General features: G+C 38.6%; 1 protein-coding gene across 4 annotated transcripts in view; it reads left to right on the forward strand.

The window, feature by feature from the left end:
* PIK3C2A (phosphatidylinositol-4-phosphate 3-kinase catalytic subunit type 2 alpha) overlaps positions 1-17,015 on the forward strand; it is a 110,925-nt gene that overhangs the window by 33,678 nt on the left and 60,232 nt on the right. For all 4 annotated transcript variants that reach the window (XR_003915308.1, XM_029956653.1, XM_029956655.1 and 1 more), the window contains exon 3: positions 13,120-13,223. Coding sequence is in view for 3 of the 4 variants with exons in the window: in XM_029956653.1 (XP_029812513.1) it covers positions 13,120-13,223 (104 nt within the window). In the remaining variant the exon portion in view is untranslated. The remainder of the gene's footprint in view (positions 1-13,119; positions 13,224-17,015) is intronic.

The raw sequence follows: 17,015 nt of genomic DNA on the forward strand, positions 1-17,015 counted from the left end.
CTTGATTTGGGCTCAGGTCATGATTTCAAAGTTTGTGGATTCAAGCACCATATGGGGCTGTGCACTGTTAGTGCAGAGCCTGCTTGAATTTGCTCTCTCTTACTCCCCTGCTTGTTCTCTCTTCTCTCCCAAAATAAGTAAATAAACTAAAAAAAAAAAAAAATCCCATTCCAGAAAGTAGAACCAAGGACCAATGAGGAAGAAAATTCAAAGAGGTTGGGATTATAGTTAAATATCGACTGTGGAACTTACAAATAGCCATTTAATAAAGGTGGTTCTTCTCAGGTTCTCAATTCAGTGCACTATTATCTGAAGTATTCAATCAGAGGTTTGGTGTGCTCTTGTTACAAAGGCTATAAAAGAATTTTTCTTTTCAAAGAAAAGTTCTAAGCCTTTGTATTAACACTAAGATTTCATCATTTTGTTTGTGTCTATGAAGATAAAGTTTTGTTTGATTTAAGACAAAAGGAGCAGGTAAACAGCAGTAATAAAGACTGACTTTGGAAGTCTGTGGCACAAACAGGCATGGAGCTTTTAATCTTTCACACACCATTTTATTTAAAAACTTTTCCCTAAGATTCATATCTTTTGTTGGGAAGTAAGATTGCAGTGCCTGTTCTTTATAATTACATTCTCCAGTATTCATTTCCTGTAAGAATTTTATGCTTTGTGGTAAAAACCAGAAGGGTGTTTTTCTTCTTACTCAGCAAGCTTACTTCCTATTTCCTTCTAGTGTCTTTTGTTACTAATAATCTAAATACTTTAGTTCACATTTTTTGTGACCAGTACCAGGAAAAGGCAGCATGGTATTTAAAACTGTTTTACAACAACTTAAGTTTAAATCAGACTTATAACTATAAATTTAGCTACTTTGATCAGATTGCAAAGATTTTAATAATGAATCAGATTATTTCCATTTAACTTGTTTTGCAAAGTTCTGTGGATATTGGCTTTCTAAAAGTTAATTTTAGTAACATTATAAACATGCATATCCCCATTGGCAGAATGTCATTAATTTTAGAGAAGAGGGAAACTTGATGGGGCACCTGGGTGACTCAGTTGGTTAAGTGTCTGACTTTGGCTCAGTTTGTGACCTTGTGGGTCACGAGAGACCCACAGTGAAATTTCTTTTCTTTTAGCAGAGAGAAATTTCCCTGTAGAAAATTGCAAAAATTGGATGATCCTCATCAAATATATGTCTAGGTCTAGAATAGGTTATATCTAGGGGCGCCTTGGTGGCTCAGTTAGTTAAGGCTCCAAGTCTTGATTTTGGCGCAAGTCATGATCTCGTGGTTCATGAGTTTGAGCCTTGTCACCAGCTCTGCACTGATAGTACAGAGCCTGCTTGGGATTCTCTCTCTCTCCTCTGTTTTTGCCCCTCCCCTGCACACACATGTGCACTTGTGCTCTCTCTCTCTCTCTCTCAAGATAAATAACTTAGAGAAAAAAAAAGAATATTTCTAGATGGTGAACTGAACAACTACCTGGATTTACAAACCCAAAATATTTACTAGAGAACTCATCTTCTGAACAGACCTCTTTTGTCATTCTGTATGTTAGAGAATGGCATTAGCAGTCTTCTTATTTTTCTCTTCATTCATTGAAAACTATTTGAGGATATAATGTATGTGTTACAAATTAATCATTCACAGACCTAATCCTTAAAGAACTTGGGTTAGAAGGAAGAGACAAGATGTGTGTGCATATAACTGTAGTACAAAATAGAAAGCCATGAATGCTACATAAAAATTTGCACAAAATCAATGGAGAAAAGAGATGCTTTGATGCCTAGGTTGTTCGGAATTTGAGGGAGGGATTTGGGGGTAAGAGTTGAGAGAATTGGTGTAACATTAAAACATTTTTTTTTTCATAAAATGGAGAAAAAACATCTAATGTTAATGTATGAGATGACACATTGGCAGCTCAACTGTTTTTTACTTTGTAAAAGCAAAGTAAAAACAACATTTTGAGTTGACTTCAGGTGTTATTATCTTGATGTAGGACTGAAGACTTAGTTATAGTCTGTTTCTATACTGTCAGTTGAGACTTCCAGTAACCTTCTTGAAAGGAAAGGCCTAATTCATGGTTAAAAAAAATCTATAAAGGCTACTAAGGAGATTCAAAATTTGTTAATAAGTAAAACATAAACAAGAAAGAAAGGATTTTTGGGTCAAGCAAAAATACAGGCTTTCTATAGTATTGCTCCTGCAAAGGTCATAATGTTGTTTTTCTTGTTTCCCTCCCTTCTCCTCTCCCTCTCTCTTTTTCAAATTTTTATTTAAATTCTAGTTAGGGGCACCTGGGTGGCTCAGTCAGTTAAGCATCTGACTTTGGCTCGGATCATGATCTCACAATTCCTGAGTTCAAGCCCTGCATTGGGCTCTGTGCTGACAGCTTGGAGCCTGGAGCCTGCTTCAGATTTTGTGTCTCCCTCTCTCTCTGCCCCTCCCCTGCTCATGCTCTCTCACAGAAATAAATATTAAAAAAAAAAATTGTTTGTCAACATACAGTGCAATATTGGTTTCAGGAGTAGAATTAATTGATTCATCACTTACATACAGTACCCAGTGCTCATCATAACAAATGCACTCCTTAATACCCATCACCCCTCTAGCCTATCACCCACCCACCTCCCTCCATTCACCTTGTTTGTTCTCTGTTGTTAAAAGTCTCTCGTTGTTTGTTTTCCCCTTTTTTCTCCTCCCACCCTTGTATTCATCTGTTTTGTTAATTTCCACATGAGGAAAATTATGTGTTATTTGCTTTTCTCTGACTAATTTGGCTTTAGCATGCATAATACATTCTAGCTCCTTCACATCTTTGCAAATGGCAAGATTTCATTCTTTTTGATGGCTGAGTAATAGTCCATCGTGTGTGATTTTATGTGTGTATGTGTGAGGATCTTTATCCATTCACCAGTCATTGGACCTTTGGGCTCTCTCCATAACTTGGCTGTACCCCTCTGAATCTGTATTTTTGTGTCCTTTGGATAAATACCAAGTGGCTCAATGGCTGGATCGTAGTGTGGTTCTATTCTTAACCTTTAAACGTTTATTTATTTATTTATTTTTGAGAGAGAGAGAGAGAGAGAGAGAGAGTGTATACGTGTGAGCTCGAGTGAGGAGCACAGAGAGGCGGAGAGAGAGAGAATCCCATGAGGAGCAGAGAGAGGGAGGTAGAGTGCAGAACGCAGAGTGGGGCTTGAGCTTGTGAACTGTAAGATCATGACCTGAACTGAAGTCAGATGCTTAACCAACTGAGCCACTCAGGCACCCCTATTTTTCACTTTATGAGGAACCACCTTACTGTTCTCCAGAGTAGCTGCACCAGTTTGCATTGCTACCAGCAGTGTAAGAGGGTTTTCCTTTTTTCAACATCATTGTCAACATCTATTCTTTTGTTGTTTATTTTAGCCATTCTGACAGGTGTGAGGTGGTATTTAATTGTGGTTTTCATTTGTATTTCCCTGATGATGAGCTATGTTGAGCATCTTTTCATGTGTATTAGCCATTTGGATGTCTTTGGAAAAGTGTGTATTCATGTCTTCTGCCCATTTCTTAACTGGACTATTTGTTTTTTGGGTGTTTAGTTTGCTTAGTTCTTTATAGATTTTGGATAGTAACCTTTTATCCAATATGTCATTTGCAAGTATCTTCTCCCATTCCATAGGCTGCTTTTTAGTTTTGTTGATTGCTTCCTTTTCTGTGCAGAAGCCTTTTATCTTGATGAAGCCCCCAAAGTTTATTTTTACTTTTGTTTCTCTTGCTTCTGGCAACATGTCTAGTAAGAAGTTGCTATGGCCCAGGTCAAAGAGGTTGCTGCCCATTTTCTCCTCTAGGATTTTGATAGTTTCCTGTCTCACATTTAGGTCTTTCATTCATTTTGAATTTATTTTTGTATATGGTGTAAGCAAGAGGTCCATTTTCATTCTTATGCATGTTGCTGTCCAATTTTCCCGATACCATTTGTTGAAGAGACTGTCCTGTTTCCCATTGGATATTCTTTCCTGCTTTGTCAAAGATCAGTTGACCGTATAGTTCTGGGTCCATTTCTGTATTTTCTGTTCTGTTTCATTGATCTATGTGTCTGTTTTTGTGCCAGTACTATGCTGTTTTAATGATTACAGCTTTATAATATAGCTTGAAATCCAGAATTGTAATGTCTCCAGTTTTGTTTTTGTTCTTCAGAATTGCTTTGGCTATTTGAGTCTTTTGTGGTTCCATACAAATTTTAGGATTGCTCTAGCTTTGTGAAAAATGTTGGTGGTATTTTAATGGGGATTGCATTAAATGTGTAGATTGCTTTGGGTAGTATATACATTTAAACAATGTTTGTTCTTCTAGTTCATGAGCATGGAATGCCTTCCCATTTCTTTGTGTCCTCTTCAGTTTCTTTCACAAGTTTTTGATCGTTTTAGAGTATAGATCTTTTATTTCTTCTTTTGCTGTTTCATTATTGCTGTATAGAATTGCAACCATTTCTTTATGTTGATTTTATATTCCGCAACTTCTCTGAATTCATGAATTCTAGCAATTTTTTGGTGGACTGTTTCAAGTTTTCTATATAGAATATCAGGTCATCTGCAAATAATGAAAATTTGACTTCTTCCTTGCTGATTTGGGTGCCTTTTATTTTCTTTTGTTGTCTGATTGCTGTGGCTAAGACTTCCAGCACTATGTTAAATAGTAATGGTGAGAGTGGACATCCTTGTCATGTTCCTGACCAGAGGAGAAAGGCTCTCAGTTTTTCCCCATTGAGGAAAATAATTGCTCTGGGTCTTTCATATATGGCCTTTATGATGTTGAAGTATGTTCCATCTATCCCTATTTTGTTGAGGTGGGTTTTTTTTTTCCCCCAAGAATGGACACTGTATTTTGTCACATGCTTTTTCTGCATCTCTTGAGAGGATCATACGGTTTTTATCCTTTCTTTTATTAATGCATTGTATCACATTGATTGATTTGCTGATATTGAACTAGTCTTGCAGCTCAGGGATAAATTCTGAAATAAATTAACCACTTGATCGTGGTGAATAATTCTTCTAATTTACTGTTGAATTTGGTTGGTTTCAGGGTAATGCTGGCCTCATAGAATGAGTTTAGAAATTTTCCTTTGGTTTTATTTTTTGGAACAGTTTGAGAAGAATAGGTATTAACTCTCTTTTTTAAAAAAGTTTTTAAATTTTTTTTTTTTAATTTATTTTTGAGAGACAGAGAGACAGCACGAACAGGGGAGGGTCAGAGAAAGAGGGAGATACAGAATCCAAAGCAGGCTCCACACTCTGAGCTAGCTGTCAGCACAGAGCCCGATGACGGGGCTCGAATCCACAAACCGTGAGATCATGACCTGAGCTGAAGCCGGATGCTTAACCCACTGAGCCACCCAGGCGCCCCTTAACTCTGTTCTTTAAGTGTCTGGTAGAAGACTCCTGGGAAGCTGCCTGGCCCAGGACTTTTATTTGTTGGGAGATTTTGGTTACTGTTTCAATTTCTTTGTAGTTTTTTTTTTATTAAAAAATTTTTTTAACTTTTATTTATTTTTGAGAGAGAGAGAGTGAGTGAGTGAGAGAGGAGCAGAGAGAGGGAGACACAGAATCTGAACCAGGCTCCAGGCTCTGTGCTGACAGCTCAGAGGAACTGTATAGTCATGACCTGAAGTCAGACACTTAACTGACTGAGCCACCCAGGTACCCCCAGTTTCTTTGCTTGTTATGGGTATGTTCACATTTTCTATTTATTCCTGTTTTCACTTTTGGTAGTTTGTATGTTTCTAGGAATTTATGCATTTCTTCCTGCTTGCATAGTTTGTTTATATATAACTTTGCATATTCTCTCTCATAATTGTATTTCTGTGGTGTTTGTTGTGATCTCTCCCTTTTCATTCCTGATGTTATTTTTTGGGGAACTTTCTCTCTTTGATAAGTCTGGCTGGGAGTTTATCGATTTAATTAATTTTTTTGAAGAACCATCTCTTTGATCTGTTCTGTGGTTTTTCTTGTTTGTTTCTGTATCATTTACTTCTGCCTCTAGTCTTTATTTTTCTTCTTCTGCTGGCTTTAGGCTTCATTGTTCCTTATGTAGCTCCTTTAAATGTAAGGTTAGGTAATGTGTTTGAGACCTTTCTTGCTTCTTAAGAGACCTGTATTGTGATATAGTTCCCTGTTAGGACTGCCTTTGCTGCATCCCAAAAGTTTTGGATTGTTGTGTTGTCATTTTCTCTTTTTTTTAATTAAAAAAATTTTTTTAGTGTTTATTTATTTAGACAGAGAGTGTGAGCAGGGGAGGGGTAGAGAGAGAGAGAGAGAGAGAGAGAGAGAGAGAGAGAGAGAGAGAGAATTCTAAACAGGCTCCACACTGTCAGCACAGAGGCTGATGTGGGGCTCAAACTCAAAACCATGAGATCATGACCTAAGCTAAAATCAAGAGTCAGAAGCTCAACTGACTGAGCCACCCAGGCATCCCCCTCGTTTTTTCCTTTTCATTTGCTTCCATGTACTTTTTAATTTCCTGGCTAATCCATTCATTCTTGAGTAGGATGTTTTGTAACCTCCAAATATTTGTGGTCTTTCCAAATATTTTCTTGTGGTTCATTTCAAGTTTCATGGTGTTGTGGTCCTAAAATATGCATGGTATGATCTCAGCCATTTTTTACTTGTTGAAGGCTGATTTGTGACCCAGTATGTGATCTATTTTGGAGAATGTTATATGTCCACTTGAAAAGAATAGTTATTCTGCTGCTTTAGGATGGAAATGTTCTGAATACCTGTTAAGTCCATCTGGTCCAGTGTGTCCTTCAAAGCCACTGTTTCCTTGTTGTTTTTATGCTAAGGTGAAATGTCCATTGCTGTGAGTGGAGTATAGTCACCTATTGTATTATTTCAATGAGTTTCTTTATGTTATTAATTGATTTCTATATTTGGGTGTTTCAAGTTGGGGCCATAAATATTTACAGTTGTTAGATCTTTTTGATGGATAGACCCCTTAATTATGATTTAATTCTTCATCATCTTTTGTTAACAGTCTTTCGTTTAAAATCTGTTTGGTCTAGGACTGCCTGGGTGGCTCAGTTGGCTGAGCATCCAACTTTGGCTTGGCCTGATCTTGTGGCTCATGGGTTTTAGCCCCACATCTGGCTCTGTGCTGACAGCTCAGAGCCTGGAACCTGCTTCAGATTCTGTGTGTGTGTCTCTCTCTCTGTTCCTCCCCTGCTTGCTCGCTCGCTCTCTCTCTCTTTCTCTCTCTCTCTCTCTCAAAAATAAATAAAAACAAAAAAAATTTAAATCTGGTTTGTCTGATATAAGTATGGTTCCTCTGGCTTTCTTTTGGCATTCATTAGCATGATAGATGTTTCTCCATCCTCTCATTTTCAATCTGCCAATGGCTTTAGGTCTAAAATGAGTCTCTTGTAGGCAGGATATACATGGGTCTTATCTTTTTATTCATTCTGATACCCTGTGTCCATTTACATTTGGGGTGCTTATTGAAAGATATAAGTTTAGTGCCACTGTGTTACCTGTGAAGTTGGTTTTTCTGGTGATATTCTCTGTTCCTTTCTAGTCTTTGTTGCTTTTGGTCTTCCCCACCCCCACTCAAAGAATCCCCTTTAATACTGCTTGCAGGGCTGGGTTAGTGGTCAAAACTCCTTTAGTTTTTGTATGGGAAACTCTTTATTTCTCTTTCTATTCTTTGTTTTCTTATGTTTATTCATTTTTTGAGAGAGCAAGAGAGAGCACAAGTGGGGGAGGGGCAGCGAGAGAGGGAGACAGAATCTGAAGCAGGCTCCAGGCTCTGAGCTGTCCGCACAAAGCCCGATGTGGGGCTTGAACTCATAGACGGTGAGATCATGACCTGAGCCAAAGTTGGATGCTTAAACGACGGAGCACCCAGGCACCCCTTCCCCCCCCCCCTTTTTCTATTCTTAATAGCAGCCTTGCTGCGTAGAGTATTCTTGACTGTCTATTTTTCCCATTCAGCTCATTGAACATGGATATCCTGCCACTCCTGTCTGGCCTGCCAAGTTTCTGTGAATAGATGTTTGTGAACCTGATCTGTCTTCCCTTATAGGTTAAGGACTTCTCTTTCCTTGCTACTTTCAGGATTCTTTCCCTGTCTTTGGATTTTGTGAATTCAACTATGATATACCTTGGTGTTGGCTGGCTTTTGTTGAATTTAAGGGGCATCCTCTGTGCTTTTTTGATGTCTTTCCCCAGATTAGAGAAGTTTTTAGCTATTATCTGCTCACATTAACCTTTTGCTCCTTTTTCTCTCTCTGTAATCTTCTGGGACTCCAGTGAAAGGAATTTATTTAATTTTAATAAGTTGCCAAGTTTCCTAAAAATATAATTAACATAAAAAATAAAATATAAAATGTGCTGCTTCTATGTTTAAGAAAAACAAAAAGAATAGATGCAAAAAAAAAAAGAAATAAAAACCCTAATGAAGTTATATCCAGTTTCCCCTAGAGCTGAAACTTAGTAACACTCTGTGATCAGTAGATTTAGGTGTGAAGGAGGTTTGTGCTAGTCTTCTGGAGGAGGGCTCATTGTTCTAATTTTCAGGTCAACTTGCCCTGGTGAAGAAGCCACAGGTGGCGTGGCTTGGTGCAACAGCTCCACTCTCCACGTGGTGGCACTGTTTAGCTCACTGGCATCTATCAGTATTTGTTAATGGTGAAGATGGCCTCTCCCCGCTCTCTAGTCTGACCAGTGGGAATGTTGTGCCATCACAGACATGCAGTCAGTCACCCTTCTTGTGGCCCTGGCTTCTGTCAGCTCTGCATCTCCCCCTTGTTTGTATCCAAGCTGTCCACCTGCCAGGCAGTGCCATCGTCCAGAGTTTTATGTCAGGCATGTCTGTGTTATACCCCCACACTTCAGAGACCCCTGTGGTTCTGTCCTGTGCTGATGCTCTGGGGGAGGATTTCGCCTTGCTGTGGCCGGTACAGTCTTGTCCCAGAAAATGTTCATGCAATCACGCAGCAGCTCAGAGTTTATGGTGCATCTTGCAACACACAGCTGGAGCCAGGTTTTGCTGCTAACTGACCTTGTCCCAGTACAGGTGAATGGGGCAGCTCTGTGGTGACCGTGAGGTCTGTGCCCCACAAAGAGGCTATATTGCCTCTACCACATGTCCTCCAAGCAGGGGAACTGCTTCTCCTTGTGCCACCCAGGGGGTCCTCAAGACTGCTTCTGGCTCCTGGCTTCCTCCCTCATCTGTTCACCACCAGGTGCTGACCTCCCAACTTCAGACTCTGTGCTCTGTTGTTTTTAAAAGCTGGTGGTATTGAAACCCTCTCCCTTTCCCCTATCAATGGTTTTGGGGAATGGTTTTTCTTATGCAGTCCTTTGTACGTTTTTCATGCTTTCTGTCTTTCTCTCTAGCTCCTTTAAGGAGAGTGCATTTCTTTTTAAATTCTTTTTAATGTTTATTTTCGAAGGAGAGAGAGAGGGAGGCATAGAATCTGAAGCAGGCTCTAGGCTCTGAGCTGTCAACACAGAGCCTAACGGGGCTTGAATCCTCAAACCGAGACATCATGACTTGAGCCAAAGTTGGACACTTAACTGAGCCAACCAGGCGCCCGTGGGGGAGTGCATTTCTTGTGTGAACCTGGCACGTGGCTCAGTCTCCCCTTCGCCTCCCACCTCCTCTCTGCAAAAAGGGCTCCCTCCCTTCTGTGGCACCGGGGCTCGTCTCTCCCCCAGTTCACTTCTCCATACCACATTCCTTCAGGTGCTCTCCCTCAAATGATGCACATTGTTCTATTAATCCGTGAATCGATTTCCTAGGTGTTCAGAATGGTTTAATGTTGATCTAGCTGTGTTTACATGACAAGACATGTGCATAGTCCCCTTACGATGCCATTTTACTCCTCTCTGTTTTTTTTTTAAGTTTATTTATTTATTTTGAAGGAGAAAGAGAACACCAACAAGGGGGTGGGGGGAGAGAATCCCAAGCAGGCTCTACACCGTCAGTCTGGAGTGTGATGCAGGGTTTGAACTTACAAACTGTGAAATCATGACCTGAGCTGAAATCCAGAATTGGGTGCTTAACTGACTGAGCCCCCCTGGCACCTCTCTCATTTTGTTTTTAAGTTTTTTAGGGAGACTTTTTTGAGAGGTAGAATGGCAGAGTGACTAAGCATATGATTCTGAAGCTAGGCTGCCTGGTTTGAAATACTCTGATTATATTAGATATCAGACTTGTGTTAATTAATTTCTGTGTCTCATGTTTTAATCTGTAAAATAGGAATAATAATATTACTCACCTACTACAGATTTGTAGAAATAAATAATACATAGAGCCTTGTCAGGCTCTGTGCTGACAGTGTGGAGCCTGTTTGGGATTCTCTCTCTCCCTGCCCCTCCCTCTTTCTCTCTCTCTTTCTCAAAATAAATGATAAATAAACTTAAAAAAATACATACATACTTGTAAATTTCTTATAGTAGAACTTGACATGTAATAAATACTCAGTAATTGGTAGATTTTTTTGTTAGTAAAATACATTTAACTAAAATACCATCTTAAATATTTTTAGGTGTATAGTTCAGTAGTATTAAATACATTCAGTTTGTTGTACAACCATCACCACAGAACTCTTCTTATAAAACAGAAGCTATATTTAAAAAATAAAAATAAAAAGCAAAAAACTTCCTTTCCCAAGTTGAATCAATGGTTGAGGGCCTTCTGAACTGGATAAAGTTCTATAAAAATATAACATGCAATAAAATTAGATTTTGTCTTCAAAGGGCTTTCTTTTCACATTAGGACAAATATAAAACAGGATGCGATGCTATGGTGTTTGGTGCTTGGTTTCAGACCAAGTACTTAGAATTGATAGGAGGAGGGAATTGTTTCATGTCGAGTAATCTTAAAGGGCACTATAGATGAAGTCGCATTTTGTTGGGCCTTAAGAAAATAATAGATTTTGACTTGGGTTTTGAGGGCAGTTTAGGAGGAAGGCATAGATACTAAAACAGATTCAGAAGCAGGATAGTTCAGGTTGTGTTTATTTTTTAATGTTTGTTTATTTTTGAGAGACAATGCAAGCAGGGGAAGGGCAGAGAGACAGACAGACAGACAGACAGACACATAATGTGAAGCAGGCTCCAGGCTCTGAGCTGTCAGCACAGAGTCTGATGCAGGGCTCCACCTCACAAAGCATGGGATCATGACCTGGCTGAAGTCAGACGCTTAACCAACTGAGCCACCCAGGCACCCCCAGCTTGTGTTTTATAGGAACAAGATATGATTCAGTCTAATTGGTTTATTTGTTACAGGGCTTCTTTCTATAACACAAATTAACTTATGTAATTTGCAAATATGAGTTTGATGGTAAAATGGAGAGGTGGCTCAAACATAATATTTTCCAACAGATTAACATTTTATAACAAGAACAAACTTTCTCACCATTAAAGAAAAAGCCTTAGTAATATGAGAAAATATTAAGGAAAAAACCTGAAAATCCTGTAGAAGTGTTATCTTTTGTGAAAATGGTGGTTGAAGGAATGGTTTCAAGAACAGTTCCATATTCCACAAGTGTTAAACTCTGGTGAAGCTATAACTGCAGACAAAGAAGCTGTGAACTTCTGTCTCTTTGCATTATGAACCTACATGAAGACGTCTACATCCTAGATTATATTTTTAACTCCACTGAAATTGGTCTTGAAAGAAGCAAATAGCCTTGAATATTCTATTCAAGAATCTGTATCACATGGGCACCTGGGTAGCTCAGTTGGTTTAAGCATTCAAATCTTGATTTCTACTCAGGTCATGATCTTAGTTCCTGAGTTTGAGCCCTGCATTGGGCTGGGCTTTGTGCTGACAGCGGGGAGCCTGCTTGGTATTCTGTCTCCTCCTTTCTCTACCCCTCCCCCTTTTGCTCTCTCTCTCTCTCTCTCTCTCTCTCTCTCTCTCTCAAATAAAATAAACTTTAAAAAAAAAAAATCACAGATGAGGAAGCAGGAGTTCCGGGGTTTCAGGCTTCAAAGGATCAAAGACCATAATGCTAGGTGCAAATTCAAGTGGAGATCTAACAGTGCAGATACTTTGATAAGGATTTTGTTTTGTTAGTTAAGGCTTTGATTACAAAGTTACACTGATTTTGAATAGAGTGCCTTAACTCTGTTTTTCCTATGAGCTGTGTTATTTTTAGTTGTGATTTTCTAGAACTCAAGGTTTGTTTTGTTTTTTGTTTTGTTTTCTCTTAAATGTGCAATGCACATTCTAGCAGAAAGGGCCCTGACACATTGTAAAAGAAGGAAATTCATAAAGGAATTGTTACCCTAAATTAACTTCAGTTTAATTTTAAAGGTAATGCTGTTTGGCTGTGCTTGGGTGGTGAATTTACCTCGTTAAGATATCGCACACGAAGTTTGCAGACATAAACCTAACTTTTGAAGGGTTGTCATGATTGCATAAATTTAGTAATATGGAAAATGCCTGGGGGCCCTGGGTGGCTCTGTCAGTTAAGCCTCCGGCTTTGACTCAGTCGGGCTCTGTGTTGACAGCTAGCTCAGAGCCTTTAGCCTGCTTCAGATTCTGTATTTCCCTCTCTCTCTGACCCTTCCCTGCTCACGCTGTCTCTCTCTGTCTCTCAAAAATAAATAAAAAAACATAAAAAGAATTAAAGAAAAGAAAATGCCTGCTAAATCCTAAAACTCATTCTCTTACATAACAAAGCAGCTGCTTTCTTGGAATTTGGGGCCACAGTTGAATATATATAGAATTCCTGGTTGCTAGAGGAGTCCCAAATGGGCTTGATCTCTTCACTTTTTTAAAACAGAGGGTAGTTCTTTAAATAATTTAGCTCTTAACTTGCTGAAGAATTTATTTCAGGAAGATTTTGATTGGAAATATTGTTAGCATTCTATTCTTATTGACCAGTACAAAGTACAGCCTGTTTCTACTTTTGAGCAAGTAAAACCAACGAACTTCAAGGTTTAGCTGGTATTACTTTTACAAAGATAGAAATCCATAATTGAAAACTTTGTTATTACTGATATGATTTATTTTTCCCTCCATGTCTTTGTATACACTTTTGTAAAAATGTGTTTATGCTGTTGTGCTATTTAACATTTGGGGATCTTTTACTTTTGAAATAAAAATATTTCTTTGATTGCAGAAAGACACAAGTGGGACCACTAGTTTGTCAACCGAAAGTTCTCTTCTACAAGAAATTGAAGTACAGAATGAAGAAGTAGCTGCTTTTTGTGAATCCATTACAAAGTAAGGAATTTTTCCTTATAAATTAAAGATTTTTAAAAACTAAATACTTGCTTTTAAAAAGTTAACTTGAAAATACCTTACTACTAATCATTCTAACCTTTAAAAAATTTTAATTATTTTCTCCCTGTGGCTGAAATTTCAAGACCACTAATTGGCACATTAACACCATTACACTTGAACCTATATCCTTACCTGTTAGGTTTGTAAGTATTTAGAAGAAGAAACTGAAGTCAGAGGGAGGACTTCTGATATTCTGTTAACCATTGAAAATATGGCTTAAACATATGTAAGCCTCAGTACACTCAGAAAAATGCCTGTTTTTGTTTTAGGGAGACTTAATATGCTGAAAACTTTCTAGCATTCAAAATAGTGCCCTTCCTGTTTAACAGATGCTGTTATAACAATCAAGAATAGGGGAGCAAGTATTTTCCTGAAGGTTAGAAAAATGCATTTTTAAAATGCTTATTTAGAGAGACAGTGTGTGTGATGTATGCACACTTGTGTGTGCATGAGCAAGGGAGGGGCAGAGAGAGAGGGAAAACAGAATCCAAAGCAGGCTCTAGGCTCTGAGCTGCCAGCACAGATGGCTCGAACTCACCCAACCAGGAGATCATGATCTGAGCTGAAGTCAGACACTTAACCGACTGAGCCACCCAGGTGCCCCGAAAAATGCATTTCTAAAATATTCTTTTAATCTTAAATATGTCCAATACTTGTTATAGATGAGGAAACAGACTCAGAGAAGTTACCTACCAAAATTGACTAAGGCAGTAGCAAAGTCAGGTCTCCTTTGCCTCTGATTTAGTTTATTATTTTCCCATTATATCAGGACTTCTGTTGTGAGTACTAGAAACCCATCTTAAACTAGCTTAAATCAAGTAAAAGTTGTGTATTGGGGACCTCTGGGTGTCTTAGTTTGTTGAGCATCCAACTCGGTTTCAGTGCAGGTCATGATCTCATGGTTTATGTATGGGTTTGAGCCCTGCATCAGGCTCTACACTGGCAGTGTGGGAGTCTACTTGGGATTCTCTCTCTTCCTCTCTCTCTCTGCCCCTCCCCTGCTTGCTCGCTCTCTCTCTCTCTCTCAAAATAAATAAACTTAAAAAAAAAAAGAAAGAAACGTTATGTATTGATTCACAAACCTGTATAGCAGAAAGTGGAAGGGTGTGGCAGAATTCAGTGACAGCAGATCTAGGAATACACACACTTTAATTGATAACCCCTAACCTTTGGCCTCTCCTTTCCCATTTTCACCCTTTACTTCTTCCTACCCTTCCTCCATGTATGTTAGCTTCATTTTCTTCTATTGCAGATAGAGTTTTGAAGTCAGGGAATATAGCCACTGATAGCTTTGCCTTCATATTCTAATCGCCTTGATATCAGAGAGGAAAGGGAGTCCTGTCAGCCAGCACCAGACAGAAGACTCCCACGGAAGGACAGAGTGGAACAACAAACATTGTGGCCAAGGGGTTGAGATCTGTTATCAAAAGAAAGGAAAGTAGACCACCACTGAGAGATTTACTCTGAATTCAATATTTTCCCCAGTGTGGTCTGCTTTAAGCAAAGTAAAGTTTGGGGTTCCCAGGTCATTTTTGAGTATATACATCATTTTAATGTTTAAGGGACTTATTAACTAGATTTTCTAGACTATTAGTAATATTTCATTAGAATTCTATCTTTGTTACCTTTTAACCAGCATTTTTTTTCTTTAGAATACCTTGGGGAAAAAATTAAGAAAACAGCACAGCCACATTTTCTTCCCTGCAAAGGTTACTCTTAACTGGATTTTTAAAATCCTTTTTTTCAGCAGGTATTTAAAAAAGACTTAGTATGCAAATTACATGTATTAGAAATTACCTGTGCTTTCATGTCATTATACCATATGTGTGTGGTTAATAATTTGGGAATAATTTTTTATGTTCATCATTTGGAAGTATCTGTTATCTGTTTATCTAGTTCCTTTAGTTTTTTCTCAAATAAGCCCTGTATGCTTTATGTTGGATTGTTTCGAGTGACTGTTACATTTAAGCTTTGCAGGTTGAGAAATTAAGCTGTCTGAGACCTAACATTTTTCCCCATTTAAATCTTAGAGTTATTTACACGGATTCTGCTACTAAACTAAAATGATTTTTGTTTATACACACGCATATGCATACATGTGCATGCATCCCCCCACCAAATGGCTTATGTACTATGAAACCCCAGATGAACTAAAAAGAGAATGACTTCTTTTTGTAATTTTATTTCCATTAGTATGTTTGTGATTACAGCAAGTATTTCAGAGAAGCAGAGGTGTTTTTGTTTTCTGTTTATTATAGAGAGAGGGAGATAATCTTAAGCGGCTCCCCACCTCAGTGCAGATCCTGACACAGGGCTCAATCCTATGACTCTGGGTCAAGAGTCAGACACTCAACTGACTGAGCCACCCAGGTGCTCCAGAAGCAGAGGAAGCAGAGGTGCTTCTTTTTTTTTCTCCCCCCCTGCCAAAGTTTATTTTGAGAGAGCAAGCAGTGGAGGGACAGAGAGAGGAAGAGAGAGAACCACACAGGCTCTGTACTGCCAGTGCAGAACCCGATGTGGGGCTCAAACTCATGAACAGTGTGATCATGACCTGAGCTGAGATCGAGTCAGATGCTCAACTGACTCAGACACCCAGAAGCAGAGGAGTTTTTGAAGCTATGTTCTCGGCTCCTCTTTTCTTCCCTTGTGACTTTGGAGATTGGGGTCAGGAGATGTCCCTTGAAGAATTTAATGACTTTTTTTTTTTTTTTTAGTATGTTCATTTCTGCACTGGAATTTTTAAACGAGTATTTATGCTCTTAGATAGCTAACTCCTTACTTTTTGAAATACTAAAATGATTCATTTAATCCTTTTAACTCAGCGTGAAAGATTTGTCAGGATATTTGTTTACAATTAAGATTATTTGTATAACAGACTCTGAAACATTGCCAGTTCTGAGCCTTTTTTTCCCTGTGAAATTAGAGAATTGGACTAGTGATGTTAAGAATCTTTCTTAGGGGCTCCTGGGTGGCTGTCGGTTGAGTGTCTGACTTTGGCTCAGGTCATGATCTCAAGGTTCATGAGTTTGAACCCCAATGTGTCAGACTTTGTGCTGACAGTTTAGAGCTTGGAGCCTGCTTCAGAATCTGTCTCCCTCTCTCTCAAAAAAAAAACACCCTCTTTCTCTCTCTCTCTCTCTCCCAAAAAAAAAAAAAATGTCTTTTAGGAGTGACTGGGTGGCTCTGTCAGCAGTGAAGGGTCCAATTCTTGATTTCAGCTCAGGTAATGATTTCAGGGGTTCATGGGATCAAGCCCCACATGGGGCTCTGCGCTGGCAGTTTGGAGTTGGAGTCCATTTGGGATTGTCTCCTCCCTCTCTCTCTCTGCCCCTCCCCTGCTCATGTGCTCTCACTCTCAAAATAAATAAATAAATATTTTTAAAAATCTCTTTTAAAGTATTATAATCCTCTGATTCAGTACATTTCATTATTACTGCATTTTTCTGGTTTTCATTTCCTGTTTCCTTTTTCTATTTATCGTAATTGACAAAGCTTGCCGTATCTGCTAGTTATATAGTTCTAGAGAAAGTTCTTAGAGGAATTCTAGATACCAAAGTTTTTGCCACTTCATTTGTGGTTTCCTAGCATGATAGGATAAGAAACTACACTTTACACTTGTAATTCTAAGTAGCCTGCTGGTTCCTTTTTTTCCTATACATTTCAGAGCTAGTATTTATATCCTACAAGAGTGTCTTGATACCAAAGACTCCCTGTATATTTTCAGGGACTTCA

The sequence above is a fragment of the Suricata suricatta genome, chromosome 11, assembly GCF_006229205.1.
Source record: "Suricata suricatta isolate VVHF042 chromosome 11, meerkat_22Aug2017_6uvM2_HiC, whole genome shotgun sequence".
NCBI classification, from domain to species: Eukaryota; Metazoa; Chordata; class Mammalia; order Carnivora; family Herpestidae; genus Suricata; species Suricata suricatta.